Below are 18,525 nucleotides of genomic sequence, written 5' to 3'. Positions count from 1 at the left end.
GTTTGTATACATTTGGCAAAGGTTTTCCTGCATAAGTGGCAGCTGGGTTCTACACAAGAGAAGGCGTCCAAAGCTCACATTGGACTGCAGCAAACAGTACCAGACCTCAGTACACAAATAGGCTGCTTTGTGCAGACCCCAGCCTTCAGACCTAGAGTAGTTTAAGAAGACAAATATCCGAATCAAAGAGAACAAGCTAGAGGCAAGGAGTGAGGATGAAAAGAGAGAGAGAGAGTGAGATCTACTGCGGAGTCGGAAAGCCTGGTTAGGAGAAATGTCTGGAACAACAAACTACAAGACAAGGCCACAACGAAATAGAGGGAGCAGGAGCAAGTGAGCGGAGACAAAACAAGTGATAAGTGAGGGAAAGACGGAAAATCTGTTTTCCAAGATGGCACCCCTCTGTCTCTTTTCAAGTAGTTAAGGAAAGAAGTCATCAAAATTATACAGTTTTTTTCCCCCTTTTATACTAGAATGCCAGTGGGAAGCAAGAAGAGAAAAGAAAGCAGGATGTTCACTAAAAAATGCATTTAAAAATTGATAGCAGTCTGCTCACAAACATCGAAACTGATGGGACTGCCAACATCCACTGCCTTGATGCTGGCAATTAAAATCCCTTATCTAAAGCAGTAGTAATAGCAGAGTCGGTTCTCTTGAAAACCTAATCTTGACCTGGAGAAATTGCCTATAGGAACAAAAAGAGAACCAAATTCCCAAACAAAACAAAACTAAACTAAGCTAAAGATAAAAGGGGAAATCAAGTTATCTACTTGTGCCAGATGTTATCTAGTACTCTAAGAAACAAGTACCTGAATAGGTCATTTCCCATGAAATAATAACAAACTATAATCATCATGGCTTTGATATCGATCTACATCATAAAAAGCATTAACACACATTCCACACATCATTGCCTCTTGAAAGCCAGGAACTTTGACAGAAAAGAAGCAGAGATGCACATGTAGTTGCTAGACTTGAAAATAGTATTTCCTTCCAAGTTAAGACAGCATCCAAGTGGATCAACTCATGTTCTTATTTTCTGGTAGGGCAGTATACACTTAGCAAGAAAATCTGCAGATGTTTGACACCCTAAAAATAGTCAGGTCATCCACTGCACTTAACGTACTGATAGCAATCTTCTAACTGAACTTAACATACCTGAGCAAGGACACTGCTGAGGATAACATTTTTCCTACATTTTGTGTTTTTCTTATGCTGAACAAAATCAAATTTTTTAGTTTCTTTCTAATAAAGTATTTTGATATAAATATTTTGATAAAATCTCCCCCTCAGTCTAATTTTATTCTACTGTAAAGGAATCATAAAAACTGGTCACTGATCTGAATATGAAAGACAGCTAAATTTGTCTCATTCACTCTACTTAATGATTCCATTGCTCATATTCCTTGCTAGATGAAGCGAAATCATAAATTCTTCATTGCCTCACAAAAGACTTAGCCTTGTGCTTAATTTCTGCCGTTTTATCCTTACGCAAAGTTCATCAAGGATGGCAGATGGTGCTGCTGGTTCAAGTCCCAGATTAGAATAGTTTTGTCTTGTCAAAAGGAACTCTATTATGCATCTTTGTGGCCTCAGTCCATCAGCACGAATAGCACACCAGGCTAGGGATGATCAGAAAAGGCACCAATTATATTCAGTAAACAAACTTCACTGCTGCTATTTCCAGTTGAAAATCATGTTTAGTCAACCCAATATAGGAGATAACAAATGTCACGAGGTTATTGGCTGACTTTTACAAAGAGCTGGCAACTGTACTCAGTGACTCAGAGAACTCAATGCTTGCAAAGAAAACCAGATGAACACAACCCTTGCAAAAAGGTAGCAAGGAGGCAAGTAATTCCAACTTTGCTATATTGGTTCATTTTAAGAACAAATGTTGTACAGCACAGTTTGTGGAAAAACCTTCTGCCATAGCAGAGAAGTCAAGAAGTCTGTTGTAATATAACAGTGTGCAAAGCATCTGACAGTCTTCTCTTAAAACTGTGCTTTTGGTGTTGATGTCAACCCAAAACTACTTTTTGCCATACTAATCACTGACACTGTTTGTTACTGCCAGTACAACAGAGCCCTCATAGTACTTCATTAGAGAAATATCATTTGTACTGTACCAGAAAAAAATGAGAAAACAAAAGTAGCTACTCAATAGGAAGAAAATGACAGGAAAATGCTTTCAGATATTTGCAGTCCTAATCATCAAATACAGTATGTGAGTTTTAAATTAAGCTTCACAGTGGTGTCAAATACAACCATTGCTGTATTCCTACAGAAGGAGGGACTTGCTCATACCCTCCCAGACCACTGAAAAGAACCCCAAGTTTCCTCCTTCACCACTGCTGTAAGGATCAGAAACTAAACAGTTATTTGTAGCCTTTATTTATTTATTTATTTATTTATTTTCAGTTCTCCTGTTGGGGAACTCCTACAACTTCTGTTGAATAAAACTTTCATTTCTTTTTATGAGAGCTGCTCCAAAACCAGCTCAGATTTGGATGAGCATGGCATGCAGGCTCTTGTCCATTGCTGGACAAAATTCACAGGTAATGGTGGCAACTATGTTGAAAAATAGCATTTGGTAGTTGAGAATTTGGTCTATCAAATAATGTTATTGTGCTCTTAGTATGTGCTGTAGTTTCTACAGCAATAAGAGACACTGCTTTCATAGCAAGCCATGTAATATATTCACAAGTAAGCTAAGTTAGCATCCAAACAGGCATCCACCAGCTCTCTGGGCAGTCCGTGTCAGGGCCTCATCAACCCTACTGTACAAATATTCTTCCTCATATCCAATCTAAATCTTCCCTTGATTAGTTTGAAACCATTTCTCCCCGTCCTATCAAGAGACCTTGCTAAAGAGTGGCCCCTTCTTTCTTATATCCCCCTTCCTTACAGCACCTTGAAAAATGTGTACTGCGCTTAATATGGTATATTTGCCTCAGATAAGAAGGAGATTCTTAAGAATTAGATTCTTAAGAATTAGCAAGGAAAGCTCCTAGGAAATTGCACATGGCAACAAAACCACAGTGCATAGTGGGACAGCTGCAGAGGAGCTTTCATAGAACTACAGATTTACTTATTTCTTTTTAAGTTCAAAAATAAGTAGGAAGTTGAGAAAGCAATTATGCTGTGGGCTATAAAAGTCTGCCAAGAGCAGAATGACAGAGAACAAGGCCAGAGGGAAGCAGAAGAACAACTAGAAACAAGGTTGGTGATATTAATGAGGCATGGTGCCTAGGCTCCAGAAACAAGCATTGCAGTGTTGTAACTGTGAGGAAAGCAAACTCAGAGTTCCTTTGCTAATAAATTCCAAGCAATTCCTTACCATTCTGTACTGCAGGAGGGACACTTAAACCAGAAGACATCAGGACAAACTGAAGCATGTATGAGCATGTTTGGGGAAAGGAAGCTTGGGTGGTGTGTGTGGTTGGTATTTGTGCAGATCTTTGGAAACTGAAATTCATCCTGCCTTTTCTATACAGATATGAAGGACAAAATGGGCTAGTGGAAATACAGGGATGTAAAGATTACCTGCAAGTAATTCTGAAGGACACAACATAAAAGTTTATAAAGACAGATTTTTATGCCTTGGATAGTATAAAGGGAGATTACATTGCTCAGATTGGCCTGTAGAAAATGTTTCAGCCGTATATGAAATAAATCTTATTAAAGCTTATTTGGGTTCAAAAGAACAAACAGCCAAAACAGCCACTTTGAAGGATGTTCCAAATTTGTTACCATGACCAAAATGGCGCCCTTCCTATGAGGTCAGATGTGATAATCTCTGGGGCTTCAAGTACAGAAGCACCTTCCAGTAACCAGCTCACTAACAGGTGTTGTAACAGCCCCAAACTGATTTCTGATCAGTTTTATTGGGACTGTAATGAAGAGCTAAAAAAATAATTACTCATTTTTGAACTTACTTTGGTTCGTTTTGGTTGGCACAAGAGGTCATATAATACTGCCTCTTCACTATGTGATATGCCACAAAAATGAATGGCACTCCAAATTTAGTTTCGGGCAATATTAATATATCATTCTTTATGATAGTTTACTTCCATGTATATATGTCTGACAGCAAACTGGTACAGTCCAGTCACAATTGACAGCACTGTAAATCTGTCTGGAGCAGTTTGAAGCGTTACTGCTTTGGTGTACTTGAGTTGAAATGCAAAAATAAGTCGCATTCAAAAGCTTAATAACGCTGCACAAAATCTACGAAAAGGAACAAAGTTTCTCTCCAGAAATTACATAGCACTTCCTCAGCAGCAAAACCACTAAGCTTAAGGGAGGCATGTAGAGACATTTACCTACCTCCAGTACTGAAAGGACAATCTACATAATCTAGTGCTCAAGTGGAATGAGAAAACAATCTTTGCACAGCTGAAGACAATTGTAGGTCAGGTTTCTAATGTTTCATAAAACTCTGAAGGGTTCCACTTCACCTTAAACTGTTGGAAGGGCTTTGATGTGACTCTTTTCATCCACTGAAAATAAACTAGAATTTAACTCCTCAAGGTGCCATAGTCTACAGAGTTAAAGCTTTCTTCTGACCTAGGGTTGAGATACTGAAAGAATCAAGTTTTTGTTAGGCAGAGAAGAAAAACATGTTTCCAAAACCAAGCAATTACTGTGAAAAGGACTGATACATTGAGGTTATCAAGTATGGCGCCTTTTGAAAAAGGAGGGAAAAGGGAAGTGACACATTTTCTTTGCATTCAGTTTGCCAGACTGAAATGGACCAACAGCTGGCTAGTGGATAACAGCATGGGAGAAGCTTAAGGACTAATTTTCTGCCTAGAATAGTTGAAGGTCCATCTTCTAAAGTGAGGATTAATGGTGCCTGGCCACTACTGTTGGAGAGCTAGGTTTCTAATGAATCCATACATCCAGATTATTTTCTGTATTAACTGAACTTCACAAGTGAGTAGTTCAACCTGGATGATTTAAACTCAATTTTAGGCATCACAATACATCTCAGAAAATTTACAGCACATTTTTCTCGCAGAGAATTCTAAATCAGAACTTTCAGTGCTTATGTGAAGTACCTCAAACATAAATATTTTGGTCTTCTTATGTTTTAGCACAGATATCTGCAAAACAATGTCAATCCTTTTATTTTTTATTTATTTATTTATTTTTCCCCTTCCATAAGCTAGTAAAGTGTTTTCAGGGAGAAAATAATAATAATAAAAGAAAAAAAGCAAATTCATCGTGCCACTAGCTTGAGAAAGGCACTTCTAAGGCTAAAGGGTTCCAAGAAAGTAAATTACTTCTACTAAGCCCGTGGATTTGTGAGACAGACTAGCAAAAGAAACTATGAGGGGGGAAAAAAAGGACAAAAAGAATAAGAGAACAAGAACTAGTAGAGGAATAACCTTCAGACTTCAAGATCCAAGGTCAAGTGTGACAGATGATAGCGAATCCTTCATTTATTTTTCTTGACATCTATCCATGCAATCAATCCTGAGTGAAGTTGTATATGCCAGAAAGGGAATAGCCTATCATGATTTGTAGTAACCTTCAAAACTAGATGCTCTTTCTTTGTGGAAAGTTCTCTGTGCAGAAATATATATATACCTACTATATCTACTGCATGGAGAAACAGTATTTTCTGGCTTCCTTGTTCATATGTGCATGTTCAGATTTCAGTCTTCATTTCAGAGACATCTTTTACTACATCTATTTACAAAAAAGTCTTCAGATGAGTCTTAAAAATGGTTAAGGCTCTAGACTAGGCCGGGGATCCTACTCAGCTCAAAAATCACAGACAACTTCTGTTAAGTCTCCTTAAGTCAAACGACATATAGTTCAGTATTGCTGTGGTTTCACACTGATGGACAGTTACACTGAACCTGAATTGCTCTCTCATTTCCTTTCCACAAAGGAAAAGCAGGAGAGAAAATACAATAGAAAAGGGCTCAGGAGTTGATATGAGGACAGGGAGATCATTTACCAGTTACTGTCACGGACAAAACACACAGCTCAGGGAGATTAGTATAATTTATTGCCTGCTACTAATGGACTAGAGCAATGAGAAACTACAAGCAAACTAAAAACACCTTCACCCTTCATCCATCCTCTTTTATCTCCTCCCTCCCACACCTATCCTACTTCTTCCCTCCAAGTGGGCTAGAGGAATGAAGGTTGTGCATAGATTACCTTCATGGGAACAGTATCAAGATCTGTGTGTTATCTAATATTTGGGGCAAAAACATGTAATAATTTTCTGTAATGAAAGACCAAATTGAAGTTATGTTTTCGTTTGCTATGTAATTACTAAGAAGTTCTATTTGATGTACAGTATGTAATATAATTTGTTCTTTCAATTTACCACTAAGAGTACAGTAGAGATGTAAAATAACAATGGTAATTAAAATACATGATGCTATTTCTGTAACCTGCCCAGCTCAAGTTTATCTGAAATAAACAGATCAAAACAAATAAAAATCAATCCTGTGTTACAAACTCTGACCTTGTTGCAAAGATTCCTTCTGTGTTTTCACCACTCCATTAAGTACATTTACAATGGCAGTAACTTCATAATTACAGATTTAACAGATGGGGAAAATAATTAACAGGTGAAATGAGATCAGTGGCCACAGTGACAGTCTGACAAGCACCAAGGAGCTTCTGGTCAACATTCAAATTGCCATATTAACTCTGCTTTCCTAAATAACCTGTATGTACACATATATACCTTCTGTCTCCTCAACGACAGTAACACAAAAATGCAATCCATTGAATAGCAACAAGAAATGAAGGCAGGAGCAGGAAAATAGCAAAAAAGCATACCTGCATCTATGACATTTGGGATAAATCAGAAGGTGCTGTGTTCCATGGCACAAATTATAACAACTTTCTTGCCATTACAAAGAATTGATAGCAATGAATGGATTCATCATTTGCGGGTGGCTTGTGAAAGACAACAGATCACTTAGGAAGGCAGAAGAGACTAACCATATCAAAAGCATCAACTCAGATCATCTAGAAACTCTACCATGCAACAAATCTAACTGAATATGGCAACACATTATTCCTTATCAGTCCTACAGATTGCTTAGCAAAGGTCTATCCAAAGGTACTCCAAAACCAGTAAGATTAAATACGGAGTAAGATTATTTTCTTTTATCTTTAAAGAAAAATCAAAACCAAAGCAGCTACGTTATTCTGCTGTTCTGATAAACAGAGATAATTATCTTTTGAGTGGTAATCATTGTTACAAATATTATGTAGAAATGTTATTATTCTATTTGGCAAAGTTTCTGTATAATACAAACCAAGAATCCCCTTGCCAGTCTCTGGTATTCCATCAGTCAGGAACCATTTGCAGTTATCACTTCTGGCATACTGTTCCTGGTGTCTGCTCCATCTGCCCTATCCTACTGCTACGTAACGTGTCTTAAATTACCCAGTGTTCTTCCTATGCAAAATACATCAGAGGCAGTGAAATATGTCATGAAAGAAAAGAAAGCAATTATGCACCTTCTAAATAACAGTTTCTGCAAGGCCTAGGATTTACTAAGGAATGAATGCATCTGTAGTCCATGGGTCCAGGCTACTTTTTTTTCTAGGCTGAATGAGACCATAGGAACAAACAGAACATTACTAGCTCTGCCTTGGGACTCTTAATGTATGCTGAGTATCCACCCAGATGAAAACATGTGCTTTGCTCAAAAGAACAGCATGACTGAATCCCGGTAACAAATAAATATTTGGTGCTATACTGTTGCTAATAAAATTTCATGGCTGTACACATATTTTACTTCAAACTAGTTTCACATGCTGCCAACCAAAACCTTTGCTTGGCTGTTTTTGTGCCAAATGAAAGAGTATTACCTGAAAGCATCAACATTTTTCTCTTGTGAATGTACATGAATCGTGAACACCTTATAAGATATTAATACATGTAATTTGGGTTATGGAGTTTGGAAGAAAAAAAAAAAAAAAAGAAGGGAAAAAAGGTACTGACACCTGGTATAGCTCAAGAGATGAGAAAATCCACCCTGGAATTAATACACTGCATTCTTTAAGTGCACTTGTTTCAATAAAGCATTCTTTTTCTGCTATAAGCCTGATTTTGAGCAATGGCATTGAGTCACAACTGCTGATACAGGTTACCCAGAACTGCAAATACTTTCCATCTCTTATTTGCAAAACAGTTCGTAAAGTGCATTGAAGCAAAGAACTGTCACCTGTAAAACCCCAAGCTGTTTCCATTTATAGCACAAGCTCATCACTTAGGAAACCAACCATCCTCCATTTAGAGCTTTAAAAAGGTTGTGATAGAGTAGTCAAAGAATTGATTACTAGACAGGATGATTTGGGGTTATTTTTGCAATTTCCAACACAAATTAAAATATTAAAAGGAATACGCACTATAGGATTGCTAGCTTATTTAACAACTTTGTTGAATTATTATTGACTTCTGATGAGTTGTTCTTGTTTCCTACTTAAAGAAAACGTTTTTGCAGAAGTGAGATTTGCATGCTTTATTTTAATCAGAGATAGCCAACTATTATCACTCCAAATAGAGGGCACAAGAGCACTTATCAATTCTAGAATTAAGGTTAAGGGCAAATGATAACAATGTTAGCCTATAATCTGTGGCTGCAGTCTGATGGGCAGATACTTAACTATCATTATGTGACCTTTATGTGAGCATAGTAGCAGAGCCTTTCTGCCTTGATGAGCAGGGGAAGAGCTATTATTCTTGCAGTGAAGAGACCAGAGTGGAGATGAAAAAAATGAAATGGCCAGTTGCTCCACTTGCAAAGTTTTATAGCACCAGACTACCAATGAATCAGCTGTACAGCATGGTGAAAGCCATAGGCAAATCCTACCCTACAACCATACCACCCTATGTGCCCTGGAAACGGCTGCCGTGGAACAAACTGTACTTCTCTAAAAGTATGGGACAGCAAAGCTATAACCAAGATCACCATCTTTAAAAGCACAGACTCCTTTTGCTGCGGTGACAATCTCTGCCTGCCATCTGCAATGCGCAGCTGAATAGCCTGTATTGACTGCAGCAGATGGCAAAGGTATGCATTTGCTATCGTAGTTAAAGTGATCTCTCTCTTCCCTTTAGGGCTCCTCACATTTGGCACTTGCCTGTGCTCCTGGTGGGCTCTGCCTGCCCACAGATGTGAGCAAGAGTTCCTCCGTTCAGCACAGCAAAGCACTTAACACACAGCAGTACCACTGCAAATGCCAAGGAGCAGTGCCGCTGCCAGTGCAGGAGGAACTTTGCACAAAGTACGTTTATTAGCTGTGACATACAGCACAGCATTTTCGAAGAGCTAAGGAAAAAGACAGCTGCTGCAGTTTCCCTAATTACCTTTCCCCAGACGTCAACAGTAATTTACAATTTGGATGATATTGCTGGAACTAAGTACAATTTAGATCCACACACAAGCTCTCCTCCTCACTTTTATAGGCCATGTGTTATATGAAAATTACTGCTATTCAAACTGTTTCTATGGCTTAGGTTATCTTCTGTCAGGTTTTTTACTGCACATTCTTCTTTTGCTACTGGAAAAGACAGAATTTGCTGTAGACAGTAATCAGATAATCACATCTTGCTTCAAGCAGAAGCCAGCAGGATTTGCTACTTGAAACTCTCTAATTTATCACATCAAAACTAAAAAACATTCGGAATGCTTGGTAAAAATTATGCTTCTTAATACACATTCCTTAACAACGACAATTGTACACAAAAAAATTGTATACAACAGGGACAACATTAAGCTCACATAAATCCAAACTCAATTCTGAATTACTCCATTATTCTAGTGTTTAAAAATATGTACTTTGTTCAGCTACAGCTTCTGCTAACTAAGATCTAAAAGGATAAATGGAAAGCCTGACAAATTAAGACATCATCAACAATTGATCTTAATTGCACAAAGATGATGAAACATTTCAAACAGTTGCACCCTTGAAAGATGAAAAGCTTTCCTCTGCTGGCAGTAGCTCTGACCTGCTTTACTGACAAGAGGTGCCATTGCAAAAATACAAATGCAAGGGAAAACTTAAAACTCATGCAGATGCACAGAATTGCAAAGACTTTAATATTCTAGGCCTAACAGTACACTTGGGTAAAGGAGAAGTAAAAAGAAATCAAATGAAATTATTACTTGCAAGCACTGAGAATAAAGATTATGTCAACAGAGACTCGTTACGTGGATCCCGGAGTTTACTGATGCTTTGCATAATTAAATAAACAACTCCAGTTTCTACAGTGACTTAGACTCACGCAGTATCTACTCACTGTGCTGTCCTGCTCTCCTTAGTAGATATATAGTGTGCATTTTGTGGCTTTATCACTACACAATCATATGTCTCTTCTCAATCACGCTGTGAGTCAATTGAGAGGATGAGACTTACCCACGTTTTTCTGGATTCTGCTCTGACAAAATTTCACTGCTGCTTTCTCCAATAGGAAGGATCCGAACAATATATTCTCCGCTTTGTCGGTAAGACTTATAAACAGCCACCTGAACTACACATTGGTCACTGCTGCTTCTCAGCCAGGGGCTCAGGATGACGGGGCTCTCAGACGCATTAAGGAACAGGAAAGAACCTAGGACAGATAAGGCAATAATGAAGCTTTAAGGAAAAAAAAGACAAAAATAAAATTACAGTGCACAGTTAATACATGTCATTTTTTATGCCACAACTCATTCAGCATTCTCAGTCATTCTGATATTACTGTTGCCACCTACTTTGGAATGTATGCCCTTTAAGGGGTGTTAAACGCTTTATGATCTTCAAAGGCAAGCAACATTTCAATTCACAGTCTCATGGTTCAAAACAAGGATAATATCTAGATTTAACTCTGAGAAGAAAAGGCATAAAGAAAAACTAAGCCCATAAATAATATTAGAGGGAAAAACAAGAAACAGCAAAAAGAAAAATCAGTCAATCTAATTTTCCTACAGAGACTTCCAGATTTAAGCCTAGTCAAGCAACTAAATTAGTTAATGTTTGGATTCTCGTTTTGATGTACTTATTATTGCCTGGACTTCATCCCCACCTCTGCTACTTCCCAAGTGTGGTCCAAGGCCAAACATTATGGCCTTGGTCCAGTGGCATCCCGATTTGACAAGGTCAAGTATTATACCAAATCTTAAAGAACACGTATAAGACAATAAAGAACGCATTTAAAAGCTCTAAGTTTGCTCTTCTAAAACAGAAGAGATCAGCATTCTTAAGTCATTAGAGTCGGGGTAAAACCCTGACATTTTATTTCTTTAGCAATTCTTCCTAATGTATTAATTTTGTATTTTATATGAATTAGCTGTATGTCTCTCTTAGCTCCAGCACTCTGCTCCCTGTGAGGAGCTACAGCCGCCATGAGGCCTCCACTCAGCTCCTCTGCTCTGGGCTGAGCAAACCCAGGCATTTCATCTACTCTCTGTATTGACCCTTCCTCATCTTTGTAGCCCTCCTTTGGATGCCCTCTAACAGCTTTATGTCGTTCCTGCACTGTGGGACCCAGACTGCACCCAGTGCTGGAGTTGAGGCTGCACAGCACAGGGCAGAGGGGACAGCCCCTCCCTGGCCCAGTGGTAATGCTGGGCCTGGTGCCCCCCAAGGGGCAGTTGGTCTTTGTGGCTGCCAGGGCACATTGCTGGCCTGTTTAACTTGCCATTGTCCACAACCCCCAGATCCCTTCCATGGGGCTGCTCTCATCCCCCAGCCTGTACGTGTATCCAGTGTTCCCCCTAATACAAGTGCAGAACCCAACACTGCTCTTGTTCAGCTTCATGTGGTTGGTGATCACAGAATGACACAGGATGGAAGGGACCTCAAGGATCATGAAGCTCCAACCCCTATACCACAGGCAGGACATCAGCCTCCACATTTAATACTAGACCAGGCTGCCCAGGGTCCCATCCAACCTGGCCTTGAACACCTACAGGGATGGGGCTTCCACAACCTCTCTGGGCAGTCTGTTCCAGCACCTCACCACTCTCATAGTAAAGAAGTTCTCCCTGATATCCAATCTACATCATCCTTCCTTCAACTTGAAACCATTTCCCCTTGTCCTGCCATTATCTACACTTACAAAGAGTTGACTCCCCTCCTGTTTATAGGCTCCCTTTAGGTACTGAAAAGCTGCAATGAGGTCACCCTTCAGCCCTCTCTTCTCCAGGCTGAACAAGCCCAGCTGCGTCAACTTGTCTTCACAGGGGAGGTGTTCCAGCCCCCTGATCATCTTTGTGGCCCTTCTCTGGACCCACCCCCCCTCCAACAGCTCCCTGTCCTTCTTGCAATGGGGACTCCAGACCTGGACACAGCATTCCAGATGGGGCCTTACAGGGGCAAAGTAGAGAGGGCCAGTCACCTCCCTGCCCCTGCTGGCCTGGTCATTACCCAGCCCTCTGATTTGCCAAGGCCCTTCTGCCCTCCCAGATCATCACTGTCAACAGACTTACTTAGGATAATCCTTTATCCAAGTCATTGATGAAAACATGGAAGAAAACTGGCCCTGCATCATCTCACTAGTGACTGGCGGCCATTTTGATGCAACCCTGTTTATTACAACCCTTTGGGCCTGACGCATCAACCAACTGCTCACCCACTGCATCATGCCGTTGCCTAGCTGTATGCTGGGCATTTTGTCCAGAAGGATACTGTAAGAAACAGTATTGAAAGATTTGCTGAAATCCAAAAAGATTACAACAACCGGACACCTTGGTCAAGTAGGTGGGTAGCCTTGTCTAGAAAGGAGATTACGTTTGTTAAGCAAGACTTTCCCCTTTCGAACCCACGTTGGTTGTGACAAATAATTGCATTGCCTTTTAGGTGTTTTTCAGTAACTCCCAGAATAATCTTCTCCATAATTTCAGTACCATTTGAGGCTTATCCAGTTGGACAGAAGTAATGCATTTTTTATTACACTGTTGCGCATTTCAGGTAAATCAAATTACTCTCTTTTCATAGTTGACCAATTTACCAATTTTCCCACAGAGCAAGCACACTGAGGTGTGTAGTCGGGTAAATGAAAGGTCAGTCAGGTAAATGGAAGGGGCCAATACTTGAAGCAAGAAAAATTGTTAAATTCCACAGATTGTAGCAAGACTGGTTAGATAATCAGAAAACAAGATTTTGCTTCCTGCATTGTCCACCAAAAAAACCTGTGTTTGTTAGTACTTAAAACATACAGACCTCATAAACCCTTTAATTTCATAGAGGGAGAAATTAAGGCCCAACAGTGCTGTAATCAAAAACAGTTTTTAAGTACGTATGGCTTTTTGTAGGAGTAGCAGCTTATATTTTCAAACTATCGAGGCTGAATTTTCAGAGAAATCATTTTCCAGGTGGCTAAGTAGATACTGCCTAAAGCTCTGCTGAGACCCAGATTGCGTAAGAAATCCTGTGGAGCCACAAATGCATGATGTTCACCTTCACACTGATGTCTACCAGCCATTCTGAGCTCCCATGACAGTTTGTCTCATCCTAAAAGGATCTGATTAATCACCCTTCAGCAGGTCCCACTTCTCTCCATTGAGCTGAGTCACGAGCTCAGATTTTAATCTCACTGTCACATGCCAGTTTAGAACTTGGGAATTGTACTTATGCTCACAAATGTCCCCCACTTTGAAAAAATCCAATTTGGCAATTCATCTCAGGTTCAATAGAGTAATACCAGAAAGGCTAAAAATGAAATTCAGACTCTTATCAACCACTATATTTCATCCCATACACACTTATCATAAAGAGCATTTTTGACGTACTTGTCAAGAAGACTGTTTTTGACATTCCATCACATTAATGACATATCTGAAACTAGAAAATATTTGTACTGAACGAAATAAGCAGAAATAGATAAGGAATGGCCTTTTCAGATGTCAAGGCTTGTAAATGAAGAATTGAAATGTATTTGCTACTTATTTATTAATAAGATTCCCTTATAGGAAATAGTAGCCTTTAATCCAGTTACTAAAGGAATGGCTTGAGGAGTTCAAACAAACTCTGTCATTATTAGTTTTATATACACAATATTTTTGCTGGTCAGTAAAATAAAAACAGAAACCCAACCGTACGTATCATACTTCTCTCCCTTTTATTGCCAACAAAATAGAATTAGAGCACTAAATCTTGTGGCTTTAATTGTATCATGCACATAAGAACACAGTAATCCCCGACATGACAAAGATCAAAAATAATGCCGCTGGTGGCAGAAAAGCACTAAGCGCTGCAGTAATTGCTGATGATAATGTGACAGGTGCAAGAACCATTTGCTCATCTTACTGTCTTGCAACAGGGAGTATGGTTTTTAACATAACAAAGAAAAGAAACATAAAGCTCTCATTCCTTTTTCTTCTTTTTTTTTTTCCTTGCAGTGAGTAAATAAAGTACACCCTTTCCATCCAGACCTGGGACCACACTTGAAACATCAGTGAGGCCTAATAGTAAGCATGAGGCCTAATAGTAAACACGACTAGCTGCTACAGAAAATACCTTAGTTGCTAACCTCCTATGTCTTGGCTATACTTACAGGGTTCACCTCGCACAATTTTGGCTTATTAGCCATCACAAGGACAAGTCTGTGTGCTGATTTATGTTGCTAAAAGGAATACATTTCTGCCACAGTGGAAGGCTACCCAGCCACACTTGCACAGGATGTTAGCAATAGCCCCAAACTACCCTGCTGTGGAGTGATACCTAGAAAATCACTCTGAAAGACAGAGCTATTCAGCAGCATTGGCCACACAAACTGTACACAGTCAGAAACATCCTGCCAAGTGTATCCTTCTGTGGAGGTAAGTATTAAAGCTAGGACAGATTACCTTTTTGTTCTCATTATTTATAAATAAATAAAGGAGAGCATAAATATAACTTTGTTCCTGCTTTTGAAAGTTCAGCCATCTTGCAGGTGACAATACTGTCTGCTGTGGAACTCTTTTTGCTCTTACTGCTAGCCTAATTTGTAAATCCTATTCAGGAAGTATCAGAGCTGCATCCGGTCCTGGTGTTATTCAGAGTGTTTTCATACTTAAAATGAGAGAGATCTCCTATGAAAACAGAACACGCAGAAGCTTTGTTACACACTTCAGAAGAATCTGAAGATTCACCCTCCCAAGCTACAGTTTAAGATTTACTCGTTACAGAGCAGACCAGTGAGTTCCTATAGTAACCAGACCTGGAACAAAACAAGGTACATTAACATTAAACATATTCTTTTCCACGTAAGCATTAGACTCAAAACAGCAATTCAGATAAACCCAATTCCATGAATTTGCTGTCTCTGAAGCATAAGCAATGTAACTGTCAGTCAATCACCTACATACACATACACAAAACGAATTGCTGATAGAGGCCCAAATCGTATTTCATTACAGTTGACAGGACTTATGCTACTGCAATCAATGGTGTCAAACCCACAAAGGAGTAATTGAAGTGTCTGAAGTGAGAAATGATGCATTTCGAACACAAATCCTCATACTTTTTCCTTCCCTCAAAAGCACAATACCTCAGTCATTGCTTGCCACTGTTTCACAGGACAGCCTCCCATGGGATCAATACCAGCACCATCTCCAAGACCAGATTAGAAACACTACTTCAAAAGAATTAAAGAACGTACAGAAATCAATTCCCCATCCACGCAGAAAGAGAGAAGAATATTCTGTTTCACACCAACTATCTGGCAAAATCAGGAGGCATGCCCCCACCTGTTCATTAATTTCCTATTTCCCTCTGGTGGGAGAGAATCTACGTGGCAAACTCTATCTGACATCACGCATAGACCCTTAAGACTGAAAGATTCCAACTATTATTTCCTTGCACTTATTCTCCTTTATTAGCTCACAGCTCTAATGAGGCTCTTGGGATCTTACTTGGTGGATAGCTAGAAAAAAATCACGGTAGCTTCCAACTTCTGCTGCTATTCTGATGCAAGAGGATATAAACTGAGCTGAAGGTCCCTCCATGGCTCACATTGTCAGTGACATGTTGTACTGCTCATGAGAATGAGTAGCTAAACACAGAAAACCACAGTACAAAAATCAAGCTCTTCCCTCTCTACTTTGTCCTAACTAAATCAACATGGATGTGTTGAAGGGACCTGTATTTGACAGTACATGGCACAGCATGGACCTTTTAATTGCTAAAATCAGGACTCTGAATGGTCTATTCATTTTCAGAAAGATATTCACCAATGAGTCATTTCAGGAGTCTTCTGTTACAGGTTTTAAATTGGACTCTGGCTGCATGGTGCAGTGCTGATATGAAAGAGATGCAGTTAAAATAATCACACTGTAACTAGATATACAGCCACGGACCCAACCACTTAACACTTCCTGAGTCACGAGCTCATTCATCACCATCATGCAGAACCATGTGGTTGCAGGGGGGACAGCACTCAGTCTTTTGAAACAAACATCTGTATTTGCATTATGTGACATAAACCCTTCCGGCTGATATGGCTTTGCAGTGTTTCAGAAACTGTCAATTTAAAAAATACTTTGTATTCCACATACTCCCTAAACACTCACAAACTATATGAGAAACTCACCACAGTGCTCAGCTTCAAATATTTTCCCTACATTTTAATACCCGATGTCATAGTGTGAGCTTTCCTCATCCCGCCATTTGTATTTGATAATGTCTCTGGCAGTTTGCTGTCATTTCAGATAAACACAAATGAAAACATATTTAGACTTAAGCAGGGGGATTCATTGGCCTAGAAGCAAGACGTTTCAAAGATGATGAGCATATAGCTACTCAAAACAGAGAGCCACCAGTAGACCTTTGGAACTGGAGAACTTAGCATTCTGTTTCTAGACTCCTCCAAAACTAGATATTGCCTTAATAGCTTTGAATGCAGCCTGCTATCTGCTTCTATCCTAAAGCCTTCCTTGACAAACTTTAGGGCAAATGCAGCACAGAGCCGGGTCAGCTCCTTTTGCTAAATAACCCCATGGTGCTATGTGTGGTCAGTTTGCTATAACACGTCATTTGTCTCTTCTGAAGCAGCTGCCCAGCAAAGATGTCTGCAGACCAAAAAGATAGCAGCTTGAGAGTTACAGAGGAAGATAAGGGTTTGCAGGGAAGTATTCACTGCAGAAAAATGGCAACCAGCTCGTCTGGGTCAAACACAGAGGTAACTGTCCAGCTTGCACTTGAGGTCTAGGATTTCCTATGTGAGATGTCCATGTATACCAGATACCACACATGCAAGTAAGATCCTAAGGAAATGGCATCAAACGAGGAAATGGGACATAAAAATCAATTACAAAGTGGCACGCATTAGAATTCATGAAGTGGGAAGTTCACAGTACTTGAAAATAGTATTTCTAACATATCCAAGCTAATAATACACATTGGACGCGTTGACACCTGATACAAATTGAAGTGTCCCCATTAAAGTGTTAAGTGTTTAATTTGTTAACCCAAATTGAAGTGTTTAAAGAGATGTCTTCCCAAAGATCATACTTTTGTAAGTTTCACATATTTTCTGGAAAAGCGGGGCTCAGAACAACGTCAGGCTAACTTAATCTGATTACAGTTATAAAGCAGAAATTTAACAGCCCTTTGCAAAACTGATAGATTGTTATTCTGAACATAAACTCCATCTTTGTACTAAAAGGATTTTATTATCTTTCACATACAAGTTCAATACCCTACCAGATTAAATTAGGAGCTGTAAAAACTATTAACAGTCAACGTCTGTCAGGGACTATACAGTAGAAAAATAAATGAATCAAGTTTTATGTTCTTTGGAGATGCTGACTGGAAAGAGCATTTCCATTGGTGTCACAAAACATCCCACAGTGCTGGTCTTCAGGTTCCTCATTTACCATCAGCTTCCAAATTAACTATTCCAGTAGAACGCTCATAACAGAGCTTCAGCATTTAGTAAAAGCAACTGAAAACAGCATGTGCAGGAAGTTGGTCTCAGAGCAGAAACGTGCAAGTCAAAGGTCTTTAAAATCATCTATTCAGGTACTTTTAATTCCCTAAACATAAATAGGAAGAGCTAAGAACTGATAAAGCAAAATAAAGGCCAATTTTGTTCTCGTAGCAAAACACCGGGCAAATTTAATTTCTCCTAAGGTCAAAGACTTCACTCATATAAAACCATGCCCCTCAAATAACCAACATTTACTATGATCCTTAGAAACAACAGCAATTTTATAGAAACATAACTCGAAGCTTTAGAAGAGGAGCCATTCCCTTTTCTCTCACTCCAGTACCTGGAATATTCTCCACTAATTTACTTATTCTGTTAGAGCAACTCTGAAGTCTTACACACAGAGGCAGCAGCCTCAAGCAGTGACCTTCTTGCAGCTCTTTTGATGCTCACTGCAGCTTCCTTAGAACACAGTGTGTGAGCTGGAGTCTGGAGGAACACCATTAGATTCAGAAAAAGGCCCTGTTATTATTATTAATCAGTTTAAATTCTGATCATCTCAGGTATGCCCGTATGGAAAGCTGAATTCCATCATTCTACTTATTTTATTGTTGTCTACCTGAAGTCTGTTCTTCCTCACTAAGAAT

At 39.3% G+C, this 18,525-nt stretch overlaps 1 protein-coding gene across 3 annotated transcripts in view; it reads right to left on the bottom strand.

Moving 5' to 3' along the window:
- Window positions 1-18,525, bottom strand: part of ALK (ALK receptor tyrosine kinase) — a 306,001-nt gene that overhangs the window by 142,244 nt on the left and 145,232 nt on the right. For all 3 annotated transcript variants that reach the window (XM_072332050.1, XM_072332047.1, XM_072332048.1), the window contains exon 4: window positions 10,405-10,600. In XM_072332050.1, the coding sequence (XP_072188151.1) occupies window positions 10,405-10,600 (196 nt within the window). The remainder of the gene's footprint in view (window positions 1-10,404; window positions 10,601-18,525) is intronic.

The sequence above is a fragment of the Excalfactoria chinensis genome, chromosome 3 (genome assembly GCF_039878825.1).
Source record: "Excalfactoria chinensis isolate bCotChi1 chromosome 3, bCotChi1.hap2, whole genome shotgun sequence".
Taxonomy (NCBI): Eukaryota; Metazoa; Chordata; class Aves; order Galliformes; family Phasianidae; genus Excalfactoria; species Excalfactoria chinensis.
The sequence above is the reverse complement of the archived record's forward strand: the minus strand, read 5'-3'. Positions and strand labels throughout refer to the sequence as shown.